This window comes from Colletes latitarsis, chromosome 1, assembly GCF_051014445.1.
Source record: "Colletes latitarsis isolate SP2378_abdomen chromosome 1, iyColLati1, whole genome shotgun sequence".
Taxonomy (NCBI): domain Eukaryota; kingdom Metazoa; phylum Arthropoda; class Insecta; order Hymenoptera; family Colletidae; genus Colletes; species Colletes latitarsis.
This window is the reverse complement of record NC_135134.1, coordinates 45,927,798-45,943,165: the sequence shown is the minus strand read 5'-3', so window position 1 is coordinate 45,943,165 and position 15,368 is coordinate 45,927,798. Positions and strand designations below refer to the sequence as shown.

The following is a 15,368-nucleotide window of genomic DNA, read 5'->3' as shown; positions in this document are numbered from 1 at the left end:
GAAAAGCATACTTCATCGTCATTTATCTCGTGCTTGGTAGATTTAGCGCAACGTGAATTAAAAATTTTAATCAGTTAAGTGACATAAGCGTACACGTATCAGTACGACTTAGTACTAGAAACAGAGAGTTTTTACTTAATTAAATGTAATTTGCACCGGATAAAATTGTGTAATATAGCTATCAACAGGTAACGTTCAATCGTGTAAAACGCTTTTGTGAAGCCCAACGAAGTAATGAATGCAACACCGCGCGAATCGAAAGCACGGAGAATTGTACCGGAAATGTGCAATAATGCTGTTGTAGTTCCATGACCGTTGCGAATCCGTACTGAAAAACCGTGTACAATATCCGTGGAATCAATAAGCCTTTACAATTGTATGATACATAGCTCGTCAAGAGATTTGAGATACAAGTAGGAGCAATTAAATTACACAAAAGTAATATAAAATTTTGCACAAACTGTGGGACCCATAAATGGTTGTCACGGACCACAGGTGGCCCGCGAACTCGTGGTTGCCCATATTTGGCCCAAAGCGAAGAAACCCGCCACGGGCGAGCGTTTTGGGTGTTGCTCGTGATCGTGTACGTCACAGTGTACCTTAAAAGGTCGACCCTAAACTGACCAAAGAAGGTGCTTGTCGAACACATCGGTCAGAAATTCTTAACGATATAACATCTTGTGTAAAATATTTCTTAGGAAGTTTATTTATTGTCGTTTTACATATTTATAAGTATACGAAAACGTTTCTACCTCAAATCACCAAATAGAAACAATACAGTTATAGTGCGGATAAAGTGGCTAAAGAAGCTGCAAACTCGCCTAATCTCAACCACTGTAACAATAGCCTACCAAAAAAAAGTCACACTCTATCTACTCAAAAAGAAAATAAACGAAAACTGGAATAAAAAAAATAGTCAAGAACGACAAAAAAATCTTGTTACATCTAGCGTTTGAACTTGAACATTTGGAGGTAGTTGGAGTTTTTGGTAGTATCGAAGTAGTAGATTAGACGTTTAACGATCGCGTCCTGATGAACGCGTGGCGTACGAGAAGAGAAACAGCGGGTCCTCGGGTCTAATTGTAAATTACAAAGCGACCCGAACGGAGGCACACACGGAGGATGCCAGTAAAGGGGCAGGGTTCATCGCGAGGAGACTGGAACGGCGAACGTAGTCGGTGCAGGGTACCGCAAGGAAGCGAGAAAGAAGGTTCGTCGGTCGTGGAAAGAAGGACGCGGGCCAGCTTCGAAGAAAGAGAGAGCCGGAATGGAACGGGAGTCGGTGACGGAACCACGGCCAGCACTACGCGTGCAGGCGGGAAAGGAAGGAAGGTCGACGTTGGAGAACCCGACCGCGGAACGAGAAGGTGGCTAAACGAAGAGGAGAAACGAAGAAGAAACGAGGCCGTGGGCGACGGGAGAAATGATCGGCGAGAGGAAGCCTCCGGGCTGAAGCGAGAGAAAACCCGTACCGAAGGGAAAAAAAGGGACAGCCGAGGACCAGAACGCAACCCGAACGGGTGAGACGGCGACGGCGTGAAACAAGGAAGGAGGAAAAGAGGCCGAGGCAGAGACCTACATATTCCGTGGGGCCAATGAGACGGCGCAATGTGGCGGCACGGTACTCTCGTCCTTTTCCAACGCGTTCGCCTGATCTCGGAACCGAGCACAGCGCAGCCAGCCGTCAGCAGGGGAGGGAAACGAAGGTAGCTCGACGTAGTACAGCGCGACACGACTCAGTTGCTCACGAGCATTCGCCAGCGTACGTACCGAATCATGGCTGTCCGTTCGAAGAATACCGCGAGTGTCGTGCTCGCGTCGTGCCGTACGGTGCTTGTCGTGCTAGCAGTCGTTCTTGTTTTCGCCGATGCCGATCAAAGCCAGTCGGGACTGAAGGTCGAGAAGGTCTACGTGCCGGAGGTATGCGACAACAAGTCGAAAATCCGTGACCAGCTGACGATGCATTACACCGGCACGCTGCAGGATGGTACCAAGTTCGATTCAAGGTCAGTGACGTTTCGCGCACAGCGCTTCCGGTCACGCGTCTCCGCGCGGTCGTGCTTCATTTCCTGTGTTCGCGACCAGACTCGGCTCGATCTTACGGACACACGTGTCTCACCTATCGCGTGTCCGCGCTGCATTCCTTCCATGAGTGTGTCCGTCTTTGAGAACGTTTTTAAAATGGACCAGCATTATTTTGAGGTCGACGATCGCGTAGACCGAGGGAACTGGCGTTCCAGATGTCGAGGATCCGTTCCATCGTACACGTAGGACGGCGTGATGTCAACGAACGGCAGTCTCGTTTATGTCGATTAGGAGCAGTTACGTTTAGCGATGGTATCATCTTCCAAGTTGATCCTCCTTTCGTCGTTGGTAACGTATCGTGCAAGAACCTTGAGAGTAGTAAACGGTACCGTGCGAAAGTAATTAATTAGGTCGATGGAACGAAACTTGTTCGGTGTATTGTCGATCCAAGATATCACCGGAGTGCCGGTGATACGTAATTCAGGCGTCACGAATAGTTTGAACTAGAAACGCTCGTAAATCGTACGCGTACCGGGAAGGCAGCCTTTGAATTTCTGTTTCTACCAGCAGTTTCTCGAAACGATCAATGACCTCTCTTGATATTCAATCGTATACAGCTAGCCGGTATACGTACACAGAGGAAGCGTCGAACAAGACTAATTAGAAATCGTCGAATTTAAATTACTTAGATATCCGTTACGAGGATCAGTGTTCACCCGTATGGTTACATTAATGACGTCGATCCAGCTCATACGTGGATCCACGCGATCATTGGACGGGACGGTTTAACGTTGACGATTCATTCGAACGCGAAACGTGCTCTCACACCATTGGAGCGCACGATCTGCCAACGCGGACACTTTGCAGGAGGAACGTGTAAACAGATGACTCGACAAGTGGTCTGTTAATGCACTCTATTGAGTTCATATTTTTTACATTCTCGCGCGCAGTGGAACTTCGAAACGCGTTTTCAAATAAATGTTCGTTCGATTCAATGTATGCATATGCATTCTAATTTTTGTCGGTGATATGCTCGTACTGCGATACTGCGACGACGAGAGCACTCGTAACTCAAGCGTCTACACAGGGTGTTTATCTGCTAGTGATAAATATTTTACGAAGTGATTTTACACGTCAAAATACAACAGTGAAAATGATGTAATATAGATATAGTAGTTAAGGGTATTATAATAAAAAAAAAATTGTGGACAATTCTGTACGATAAAACACATTTTAAGATTCTCTGGTCACGTTTTGAATGTCGTGCAAAAATTTGTTCCCATTCTAAGGTTTGGTTAGATTTTAAGCAAATACGGAAATAGTACAAAAGAGGGGCTATAAATAAGAAAAATTTTGAAACTGTTTTGAGCGCTCGATTGAAATCAAACGTAAAAATTAACTTCCTTTCGAAAGCACGTATAGTGAGCCCTGCGGTTAGAATTTGGAGCACGCGCTGGTACCAGTGTCTAAAATAGAAGCCTGAGTCAGTATCGATAACGGGAAATCTCAACAACGTAATGACTCGAGCACTTTAGACGCTGTGCCACGTCAGAAATCGGTTTTGACAGCAGGTTTACTTACATTCTCCACCGTTCCTTGCACGAAACGATCCTCCAGACCGTTAAACGTCGGATATTTAACTACTCGTGTCGTATAATACGAAACTGTTGCGTCGTGGAACACACGTTATTTGCGAATTTAGTCTTTTATCGGTCACGACAGCAATGGAATTTTTTACTCGAGCCTAACGGACGATCGTCGAAAATTTTTTCATCGTCGACGATAACGGGTCGAGATAATCGTAGTTAAATATATTTGCGGGTAAAAATGACGTTATCGCGCGTAGCGACGACTGTCGTCGCTGGAATAAATAATCGTGCCTTCTTGGTTGTCGGTGCTGTCAAGATTATCTTGTAAGTGTTTATCTTTGCGGAATATCGTGTTACGGATAAGTAAAGTTGACCTAACGAGCTCGCGAGAAGAGATTTAAAGTTGATCGTCGAAATATCTATTACATAACGTGCCAATTATAAATTTTAGTTATCGATGTATCGCTCCGACGAGATAAATTATTTATACTCGAAAAAATTCTTACATTTTGGCGTAACGTACAGAAATTTCGAACCTTTTCCAACGTTCAGTCGTTGACCAATAACGTACCGGTTATTATTTTTGTCGTAGATCAAGCAGCTCGGCGGAAGGGCGCATCAGCCCTGTTTGCGATTCAAATTCGATATTACCAGAGAGAAATGTGGCCAGCGAGCCCTTTGAGGTCGCAGTAATATCGCGCGAAATTGTATCGCGTTCGGATAAGCGTCCTCGCGCGCTGCGCTCTCGTGTTTTCATAATCATTCCTCTAAATCACCGTTCGTTAAAACTTCCGTGGAATGTTTCGCGTTTTGCGAGCACAGCGTTTGTGGCGTCTATCTCTTTCGCTTTGTCCCTCTCTTTCAACCTATCGGCGTTTTAAACGCGCTCCCTCGCGTGTCGCTTTGACGCTGACATTAATACAAACGTAAAAATTGCAGACGTTGGACCGACGAATTTCTCTTTGCGCCCGGAGTAAAGGGTTTGAACATTTCCGTGCGCATCGTTTCCAGCAACCAGCGAGTCCTTCTTTGCTGCATTTCGTAATGTCGAACGCGGATCGCGTCGTGGAACGAGAATTTTTACTCGCGACGAGAACGGGTCACGGAAGAAAATTTTTAACGTAAACATTTCCTTATATTACTATACTGATCGTCGAAATTTAACAACTGTTGGAGTATACTTTTAAGCTTAAAAAATCCCAAGTCGCTTACATCGTCCCAAATTAATTTCAGAAAATATTCCCTGAAAATGATAATTATTTTACTTACGATCAAGAAAGAAATAATATCATATTTTTATGATCTGGATCCCATAAGTCTTCTCTCTTAAAAGTCTTTCCAGATTCGATGCACCTTCGACAAGAAATCCCTTTTAGATAATATATTATTAATTTGGATTTAAAAGCATTAAAACTGGCGGTTCATCTCAGATTTGCAGACTTTGTGGTAAAGCTTGGTAAATCTTAAAAAATTGAAAAACACATCTCGTATGTTCGGAAAATAGGAATTGTTGAATCAATTAAAAACGAAAGGAAAGAAAGAATCGTAAAGGGAGGTAGCAATTGTTTTGTCAAAGTGCTCGATTTGAAATAAACGTTTTTAGATTACTCGTCTGTTCCCATGGTCGATCGATCGAACCTTTGGTGCAAACTCGACCGTGATAGATTGGAGAACTATAATAATACTCGACAGAAGCGACGCGTTGCCACGTCTAAATTGTTTCATGGGCCGTTACCGATACCGTTAATCGTGGAGCCAACGGACGCATTGCGCCGGGAAAAGTTAATGCCACGTTCGGAGGTCATGAGTGACGGCGAGCTGATGCGGTACGAATGGAATGTGGCCTCTCGACCACGGAATGATGGAGACAGTTTGTGTGTTTTCGGAAATAACTTTGCTCGTACGAACGTAAAAGATGATTATTGGAACTCTGTTTCGTATCGTTGAAACGTAATGCTTTCATTCTACGTGTAAAGGTTTGGAGCACCGTTCGATATTTTCAAATATTCTTTTAAAAAACAGTAAAAGCTTAGTCCATCAGTATACTTAGTCGAATAAAAATTAAAATTTGAATTATGCAATGAAGTATTAAAAAGTAAAAGAGTCGATCGTTGTGTAATGGCCTCTGTTGTTCATTATTCGACTAAAATGGTGTTCATCTCTGAATGGGAAAATAGATTGAGAGTTTTAACGACGTGTTATTGGAAATTTTTGATACGATATAAAAATGTCCAGACGAACGAATCAGAAAAGTGGTACAAAAGGCAGGTATTTTCATTGTCATAACAATGTGCGCGAACACAGCTGAAAGAAAGCGAACCGGAACAAATTTTTTCCTATTTTATTTCACACTGAACACATACTGGACTGCTGGTACTGCAATAAGCGATTTTTATAAAGATAGTGACACGTATTTATTTGACCGTTTGTAGATTATTTTTATAAAATAATTTCAAAATAACATTACAAATACACAGGGCACAAATTATCAAAATGAAACATAACATCGAGAATGTATGTATATGCACTTGTGTAGCTGCCAGATACAATTGCACCTATTCCACACAAATCGATTCTGCTTATAAAACTGGCAAGGTGAAATCTTCGAAATGTAAATAATTTAGGAGATACCGTAGAACGTCAATTATTCAAAGTAGTCGGAGCACAGGATGTCCGCATAATCGATTTCTTTGAACAGCCGGATGAGTACGTTTTAAAGTAAAGGAAGATCTTGTATTACGCAATATTCTGTACATTTTTAAGGAGATACGGAGCATCGTGCATATTTTAAATTGACTATAAGGGGCATTTATTACATAATACTCTGTAAATGATATACAACGATTAATAGGATTTCTCATGCTTCATTTTATTTTTCCGATTCTTTCCGAGCTTCGTGCCTTGCAAAACTTATTTACGAACAACAAACTCTTGAAAACAACTGAAAATATTATTCTCAAATACGCGTTAATCTTCTTTATCGATGTCTACGACTCTAAAATAACTTTCTTTAATTTTGTTCATGTTTTCGTTATCAATCTAAATCACTTCGATTAAAACTGTTTGTTAGCCTCGTGTATTTTATCTCTATCGCGATGATCCGATTATGTGTCCAAAAAGTTCGAAATCGAGAACCAATTTGTGAATAACCGGAAGCTCCCGGAATAGTGAGTAATGGTGATTGGAAGTTCGGTCGATTTTGGGGTTTGTTCCAGAATTTATATGATCATTAATTCTATCAGTCGGTGGTCCTGGTGTTTAGGAATCCCAATAATTGAGTGCCCTGACAATCTGGAGATTGGAGGATTGAAAGTTTAATTAATCGCAATCCAGATAATCGAGAGTCAGAATGATCATGCTTTCTATTCTTGTAGCCAATGTTATCGAGTAATTTTTTAATTCACTTTTACTTAAAAATATGCTCGTACAGGTTAAGATTCGTCCATGACACCGCGTTTTTTACGGACGAATCACTGTCAGCGTATCTTTTACGATCGCATTTAGTTTGTATCGCGTGTAAAGCGCGCATCGATCACCTTTCAAATACTTTGCACCGAACGTTCCCCGACGATGACGCGCGAAAAAAAGGAATTGTTCAGCGCAGCTTTTGATTTCTCCGCTTGTTTAGAGCGCCCGAATTGATCCATTGACGCGAGCGTTTCCCGCCCCGATATTATGCTTTGTTTTTAACGCCAGATTCGCGAAAAAAATGCCTCTTTTTTCGAGACGAAAAATATTCCCGAAACACGCACCGAAATCGTTCAGTTTTTGGTCGTCGATTAATTCATGCTTGTCGCGGATTATTATGCGAACAATGTTGCTAACTGTCACGTAAACATTGCCACCGTGTTTCGTGACCGTTTCAATCTACGTGATTGCGATCGCATTGTGCTTATTTAAAAAAAAATCTTTCGTTGTAGGTACCTACGAATCGAACGAAGGAAAATTACGCCAGAAGGCACGTTCAAATGTAACTGTGCACAAAAAGAATCAAATATTCATCGCGTTGCGAGCTATGGCGCTCCAAAAGCAACTTGAGTTTCGTTTATCTTCATAAAACACCAACTTCCCGCGTAGTCTTTTGTTTTCAGAATACGTGTGTCCGAACTTAAAGTCCCGTAAGTTTCGCCCTGCCTTGTTAATTCACTACTTACACACAGCGAACAAAACTTCACCCTCGCTAGTACCGTTCGTGGAACGAAACTAGGTCCGTTATTATCTGCATTAGCATCATAATTTCATCAAAGATCCGCCAACGTTCAACGAGGTATCCTTTCAATCTTTTATACGTTCGCTGCCAACCTCGAATTAATTCATAGTCGGTTACGTTTGTTTCGAGATGCAATCATTCTGTTCGTCATCGTTTACGAGTCTCTATATGCGATGTAGAAAGTTTGTTTTCTTAGAAAATTTTAGTAAAAAAATAATAGTAATTATTTTAACCCTTAAGATTTTTACCAAATTGGTAAATGGAAATCAACTTTCCTTTAAAGCATTATGCAATATTAGTTTAAACTTGTGGAGCAAGTAATCCACTTAAGGGTTAATGAATCTTGATACAGAATCGGATTTTGATTTATATCTAAACGAAATGTTACACGGTTCTTCCTTAAAGAAATTGCATCGATGCGCCTGCTGAATGCAATTGCACTTTCCTCGAATATAATCGTACGTTTTCTTCTACACGAACCAATTCCTATGTTCATTACAACATTCTGTAAAATGTACTAGTAAAATGTAATTTCTTTATTGATTTTGTAATTCTATCGAGAGCGATTACTTTCGCTTTTAAAGAAATAAAAGCAATCGTTTCCCCATACGATCTAATCGCCCGATGGAATTAATCTCCATGCACAAAGTGCTGGAATGACGAGAGCATCGGATGTAGTTGCTCCTAGTAGGAAGAGAGAAGCAATTATACGGCAGATGATTAATTCCTGTCCTTTCGCTTTGCACCTCGGAGAAGAAAGTGAGCCAACGACGCGTTCGCGCGATTATCAAAAGCGTCGGGAGCCTTTCTTTCCGGATGCTCGTCGCTCGTCGATTGCCACTCGGCCCGTTTTTGCCGCGATACATCCGCGCCACTATTTCATCCATTCTGTCCAATAAGCTTCGCAGTCTCGTCGAGCACCTGTGTATCGTCACGCGTCATTAACGCGACAACTTATAAACTCGTTCGACGTATTTATTGCACGGAACGGTAAAAAGAAGAACCGGTAACTTTACGTGCATCGGTCCTGAAAGTAACTCTCATTTTAATCATAGATAAACATGTTTAAATGCGTACGATTAAACTTAAACGAAATATGTGATTTACTTTTGCATGTACGCTTAGAAAACTATTTCCAAAACATATGAAACGTGCAATATCGTGAAACAAATTTCCGTTTAGGTTGCATAATTTTATCTAATGACTTGTGTATTACCAGAAGGGATTAAGTACAGAAATTCATTCAACCTTCTCATAAGTATGTCAATGAGCTCGAATGGTTTCTGTTTAATAGATCGCGTAGTTTCCTGTACGATAATTCTTCGATGCTCAGTTTTCTCAACCCTGGGGGATGAAAAACCTCCTTTCCCGCGCGTGGGCTGTTCATATTATAGTTGTCTGTTAAAAAAAAAGCTACAAACTTTGTAAGGTCTTGGGACGCAACTCGAGCATAGACACTCCCCTCACCCTTCGCCCTTTGAACTGGCAGCTGGCGCCACAGTCAAGGACGAAAACGTTGACTCCATTTGGCACGACTCTGCCAGTTTCCTCGACCGCCGGGGCTAAGTTCTCAGCCGAGCTGGAAGTTTTGCACACCGCCCGTTCCCAGAGCAAATCTTCGGTCGAGTTGGTTTTTGTCCCGCGAATACGCCGCGCTGTGTCGAGGCTTTAATGTACTTCTCCCGCCACCCCCGTCGTCCGTGCGTCTCTTCTACGTTTCACTCTACCGACTATTCTCCCCGTTCGCGTATTTCTCGCGAGGCGCGTCGCGGTATCAGCTCTATGCGCCGATGCACATCTCTGAAGGCGCGCTGAACGTAAATGTCGACGACATCCTCGGAAATAAAGGGACGCGAGGTGCAACGGTCGTTGAAAAAAGCATGGAATCCCGACCACCGTCGACTGGATCGCTCGAGCCTAGAAGACGCATAGTTCGCGATTTATATAAACCATATCTAGTTGTAATCGATGATGAAAACAGTTTTATCGTACTTCGAACCAAACACGATTCGCGGATTTTTAAATTGACCACGTTTTTACGTTCGATTCTTCTTTTCACGGTATGTAGACTGCGGATGTTTATGCATTTATGGGAAATTTTAATTCTCAAGAAACTATAGAATGCAGTTTTTATTGGAACTACAATTATAGTGTATTTATTTGTACCAATGAAGTTAAGATGATAGATACGCGAAGAAGTGTATAATACAATAGAAATGAGTGTTTATTCATTCTCTTATAGAAAACTGCATTTGTTTTACTAGAAATTAGGAATGGGTCATTTTGATTGCTTTGGTAGTTCTAGTGTTAGTATGCAAAAATATAAGAAATGCTTAAAGTAAGATACGAATTATTTTGTGTCTTCTTTGATTAAACTAAATCTCAGATTTTTCAACAAACAATAATTCGAATATAACATTTTGAACGCGATTTCGTCGTCTGATTTTGGCGCGTAGAATTTCCTCTTAAAGTTTCGAGCATCCTATATACTCAGGGTATAGACGAGTGATAAATAAAAGAGGCGACGGGAGTATACAGTGACACAGACCGGAGGAATATTTTAAAACGGTTAATGGAGCAGCTAATTGCTTGAATTAAAATTCTTTCTCGTAGTCTTCGATTTTCTGTCACACGCGATTCTTGGACTGTACGGTCGGGTCGCTAGAATTCGAGCATGAATCTTTCATTTGTCGGACGACTCTGCCCTAGCAGATAAGTTTTAATATTTAAAAATTGTTATTTAAGCGAGCGAGAGAACGTAATTTTTTATTTTTATTTGTAGCAAGAAACATCTGAAGAAAGTGTAGCAAATAGGCGTCGATATCAACAGTTTTCATTCCAATAATGTTTGTTATATTAACATCTAAAGATATTATCTTTCTTTAGGCCCCTGAAATTTAAAAGAAAAACATGAAAAAATTGATAATCAAACTTCAAAGTGTTACCATTTTTTGAATTATCGACTCTTTTGGTTCTAGTATCAGGTATAGTGAAACTCATACTGATCCAGAATTTTTCAGGCTTCTTCATTTCAAACAAACAGAATACCCGTGTGTATGTTTGTTTGAGAATATGCAGTGTTAGCAATTTTAACTTTTTCCACCCAAAAAATTTTTGAAGCGTCACTGAAACATGTAGAAATATACTTTGTAATGACTGCAAAAGATGTTCCAGTTTATCCACAATAAATTCTCCAAGAATTGCTTTTATTCTTATCGGCATACTTTCTATCAAATTGTATTTAAGAAATATTTCAAGTTTCGTTCGCTCATTGATGCAGAATACCGAGCAATCATCCAATAATACGCAGCTTCTCGTGCACGGTTCCATTGATCGTTGATTTCTCGTGATGCTCGTCGAAAATCCGACCATGAACGTAATCGTAACGGAAATCGGTCGGAAAAGATCCACGATAACGCGTGTGCCAGACCGCTTTAATGCGATTGTGCGGTGAGATGTATAATTATGCATCTAGCTTATTTAATCGTATTTGCCGCGCATTTATAGAACTCACCCCCTACGCGCGCTTCGAAGCGTAAGCGCACGTAATATTGCCAGATTTTACTGCACGAGTGCGCGTTTAGCTTGTTTCCCTATCGCGAACGAAAATGGGACACGTAGAATGTAACGAGATCGAATGTCCCAGAAAACGAGCGAGGTTCTCGGGATACTCGTCAAGATTGCTGCGTACGCGATGTTTCTTATCTTCTCGTTCTATTCGTTGCGTCTTGATTAAATCTGAGGAAAGATTGCCTTACAAAATCCAAACGACCAGTTCGATCAAACATACTTTCGCTTTTATGATAAATCAATCGTACGTTCCGAGAGTAGAAACAACTAAACCGATTTAAATCGCGACGAATGATTCGATCTATCTTACGAACTGAATTAATATTTAATTTTAGTACAGAATTTGCAATTGTTTCACTTTAATTATTAGACTGCGAATCTTTATGCAAATGCATGTTTTTATTAACCGTTAAGTGGATTATTGGGACCTCTATAATATAATTATTTACTTGGAAATTTATGTAATCCTCCATGATTTCCATTTACCAATTTGGTAAAAATCAACATTAAGTGAAATAATTCAATTGAGATTAAGAGTCCACTTAAGGCTTTGTAGAGGGTTGTCTCAAACTTTAAATATAATAATTCGTATCTTACTTTAAGTATTCGTTAGATATTTGCATATTAGTAGTTTTTTGACGATTAAAACTTCCCATAAATGCACGAACATCCCCCGTTTATTAATCATTTATTAAAACGTGTCGAGTATCTACACCTAATATTTTACCTACACCAAAAGGTATCACTCTGTCATTCTTCAAAAACACATGAAAATCAAAGTCAGTCTCCTAAGAATTGGGGAAATCGTATTTTAATCTAAATTAATAAATTTTCCGTTGCATTTTAATTATATCTGACATGTGTTATTACGTTCCCGGTATCGCGAACACGAAAACGAGATTTGGATCGGTCCGTACGTCTATGTAGTCGATTATTTCGTCGCGTTCCCATGAATACGGCGAAGCTCAGCTTAAACGTATTTACCGAGGGACGCTGCGTAGCTGCGTAACGAGGAAATCGCGGCGGATATTAACGGGAATCCGAAGCTTATTCCGTTACAAAACGAGCATTATCTGATTTTATTTTACGCGGTTATCGCGCTCGACTCGACCGATTAAGCCCGATTTCGATCGCCGGGGGAATCGGATCGACGAGATGTCGTCGAGCTTGTTCAGCTTGTTTCATCGCAGGTAACTCGTTCTTGTAATTGGCAGGCCGTGGATCATAGAAATCCGGCCTGTGATCGATGAAGGTTGACCGCGCCGTTTGGAAACGGATCGTATCAATTTTGCATAGAACGTTCCGGCGAATTGATCGAGTTGACCGGTTGTCGGCGATGTTGGGTGTCGGGAAACGTGTAACGTTGGGTGGAGGGTACACGGCGATAGAAACTTAACGAAGCATGCTTCAAACAATCGCTGAAGGGAGTCTCCGTGGGAACCAAGCGTTAGAACTAAGCGTTTCGGGAATCTCGAGAAGTTTGTGCACGGAACGACTGTGCGAGGGAATATTGACTTTTGGTAATCCAATTTTCTAGCGTCAGTCGCTGTTGGAGCGTCGTCTCGGACAACGAGTTGTAAATTCACATCGACGTTCTACAGTGTATCGTGGAATGATACAGACTATCATCGTCGCAAATTAATTCGATCGAATCGTATCGAGACGGTTGATGACGTTGACACAGATGTATTGGCATTGTGGTTCGTTGAGAACTAGGAGCGAACGAAAGCTGCCTGAGATGTACCTTAGAGAGTACAGTCCTCATCCTAAACAATAGAATCGAAAATTTTATATTTATTTAGACACTATATTTTGATATTCGATACACGCGAGGAAGCATAAAAATGCTTAATTTGAACACGGTTCTCTGGACTTTCTCAGCATCTATCGCTTACGACCTGAAACTGTATTTACTCGTTACACGATTCGCGATAACGTTATCGGCAAACAGAATCTACCGACGAAGATAATGGTCCGGAGTATCGAACGGAGAAGATTGCTTTAATATTTTACATAGGTATCGTAATAACGAAGAAGTGGAACACTTTGAAATTTTTACCGTTACCCGCACAATACGAACTTAGCTTAAGACCGTAACTCCATTGTTCCCGCGTTGTCTGGAAGGAACGGTTCTAGTCACGGAAGACGGTGCACGCTCGACGAATCGACGCGCGAAAATAAGAAGCGGCGTTTCTCTCCAAGTCCGCGTTTCACGGTATTTTTGCAGCGTAATTGATCATCTTCTCGCGACCGTGGCGATACAAGTGTCCCCTTAAATATTGCACGATGTATCCCGCTGCCGGCCGTCCCGTAATAACGAAAGTTTCACGATCGATGAGATAACTTTTCCAGGAAAAAATGATCGTTCTTTCTCCGGTAGTTCCTGAGAGGAATTTCGAATATCCATTAGAAATTCCGTGAAAACATCGGAGTCAATCTAAATCGCCGGGAAACGAGCAGTCCGAGGTGTGACGCGAATTTAACGGCTTCCCGGCTGATAATGAGTATCGTCACGTTCATGTTTTCTCAACTATTTTTTCTTGTTACGCTTCAAACTTTTTCCCTCCCGTAATCGTCGTTGAACAACCCCATCCCAGGGCGCGAGAGGTACTAAATTCATAAGCTCCAACGAGTACTCCTGACGCTCAGCTACAATCGTGGACCACGTATTCATCCATAACTGTTTATTACGCGTGATCATTGTTCCGTTGCTACAGATGTTGCAACGTGAACTGGGGGCACGTGAAAACCACGAAAGCCACCACAATTCAGAAATTATAGGGCAACGCACCCGCGGTTCTCTTGGACAGTTGTATATTAGGGTAACTGTTCCAATAATCGAACAGGATCTAAAGCAAAAGAGGAAACTGCAATTTTTTATAAAAATTTATTTTTAACGAGTAGATGGTTATTTCTTTAAACGTGAACTCAAAAACTATTCTCGAGTAAACGTTGAATCCATATATTAATAAATATTTTATTTTACATTATTAGACGACCTGATAGTATGCTTTTCATCTCTCTTAATTATGTGAAAAGTTTAGAACCCTGCGAAATATTTTATTTCCGTATTCAAGGTTCCAGAGTTGGAAATTACAAGCGGTTTAAAATTTTGTCCTCTATTAGCCTTTTTGAATTCGTAAAAATTTTGTTGTTTTTAATGGTATAAAAGGTTTTACGCGAAACGGTCGAATTAGATTTTAAATTCGTTGTTAATTTTTTACAGTAAAACGCATGTAAATTGCGCGAGAAAAGTTGCATCGGTCACAGGGTTTGTACGAAAAACAAATTTCCCGCAGTACTCGAATTTCCACAATTTGGAGTGTTCCTGAACTGTGTGCATCGCTCTTTTGACTGCTCGGTTATCGCAACTGCAACGATAACGTCGAGAAAAAGAACTAATTAGCATCCACTCGCAACTTTCTGCCACTAGTCGAAAGTGGAGTTGTATGGAAAACGTCGAGAACGCCATTTCGCGTCACGACCACGAGTTTGTCGCGAAAACTTGTGCGAAAAATCAACGAACACCCAATGTATTAAATTCGTTACCAATGCCTTATTACGAACAACTCGTACGCGGAGATTCCATTGCATTGGAACCATTAATTTTTGTTTTCATAGCTTAAATACTTGATATATTTCAAGAAATATTACATTTTTTCTTGTTGAAAATAATTAAATTTTCCATAAGACATCTCAGTTTTCTTAATAGTATTTCAAATTTTGATCACACATGCTCATATACAGTAACATGAAGCGAGTAACAGAGTGTGTGGCTAGAGAATGAACAGCGTGTCTAAAGTTATGCGTCTAGACACAATTACTGTAAGTTATCAGAGGCGTATTCTCGCAAGAAGTATATTCTGCAGGTATAATTTATTCATAACAAAATTGTTAATATTTATATTATCTTCTAACTGTTATTAACGTAACGAATTATCTGTGAAAAAGAGTAACAATGTCTTGATTATTTT

At 40.8% G+C, this 15,368-nt stretch overlaps 1 protein-coding gene across 2 annotated transcripts in view; it reads left to right on the top strand.

The window, feature by feature from the left end:
• Window positions 1-1,690: 1,690 nt before the first annotated feature.
• Window positions 1,691-15,368, top strand: part of Fkbp14 (peptidyl-prolyl cis-trans isomerase Fkb14) — a 110,523-nt gene continuing 96,845 nt past the window's right edge. The window contains exon 1 of one of the 2 annotated variants that reach the window (XM_076763060.1): window positions 1,691-2,006. In XM_076763060.1, the coding sequence (XP_076619175.1) occupies window positions 1,777-2,006 (230 nt within the window). In that variant the 5' untranslated portion in view covers window positions 1,691-1,776. The remainder of the gene's footprint in view (window positions 2,007-15,368) is intronic. The other variant, XM_076763064.1, reaches the window with a different exon arrangement.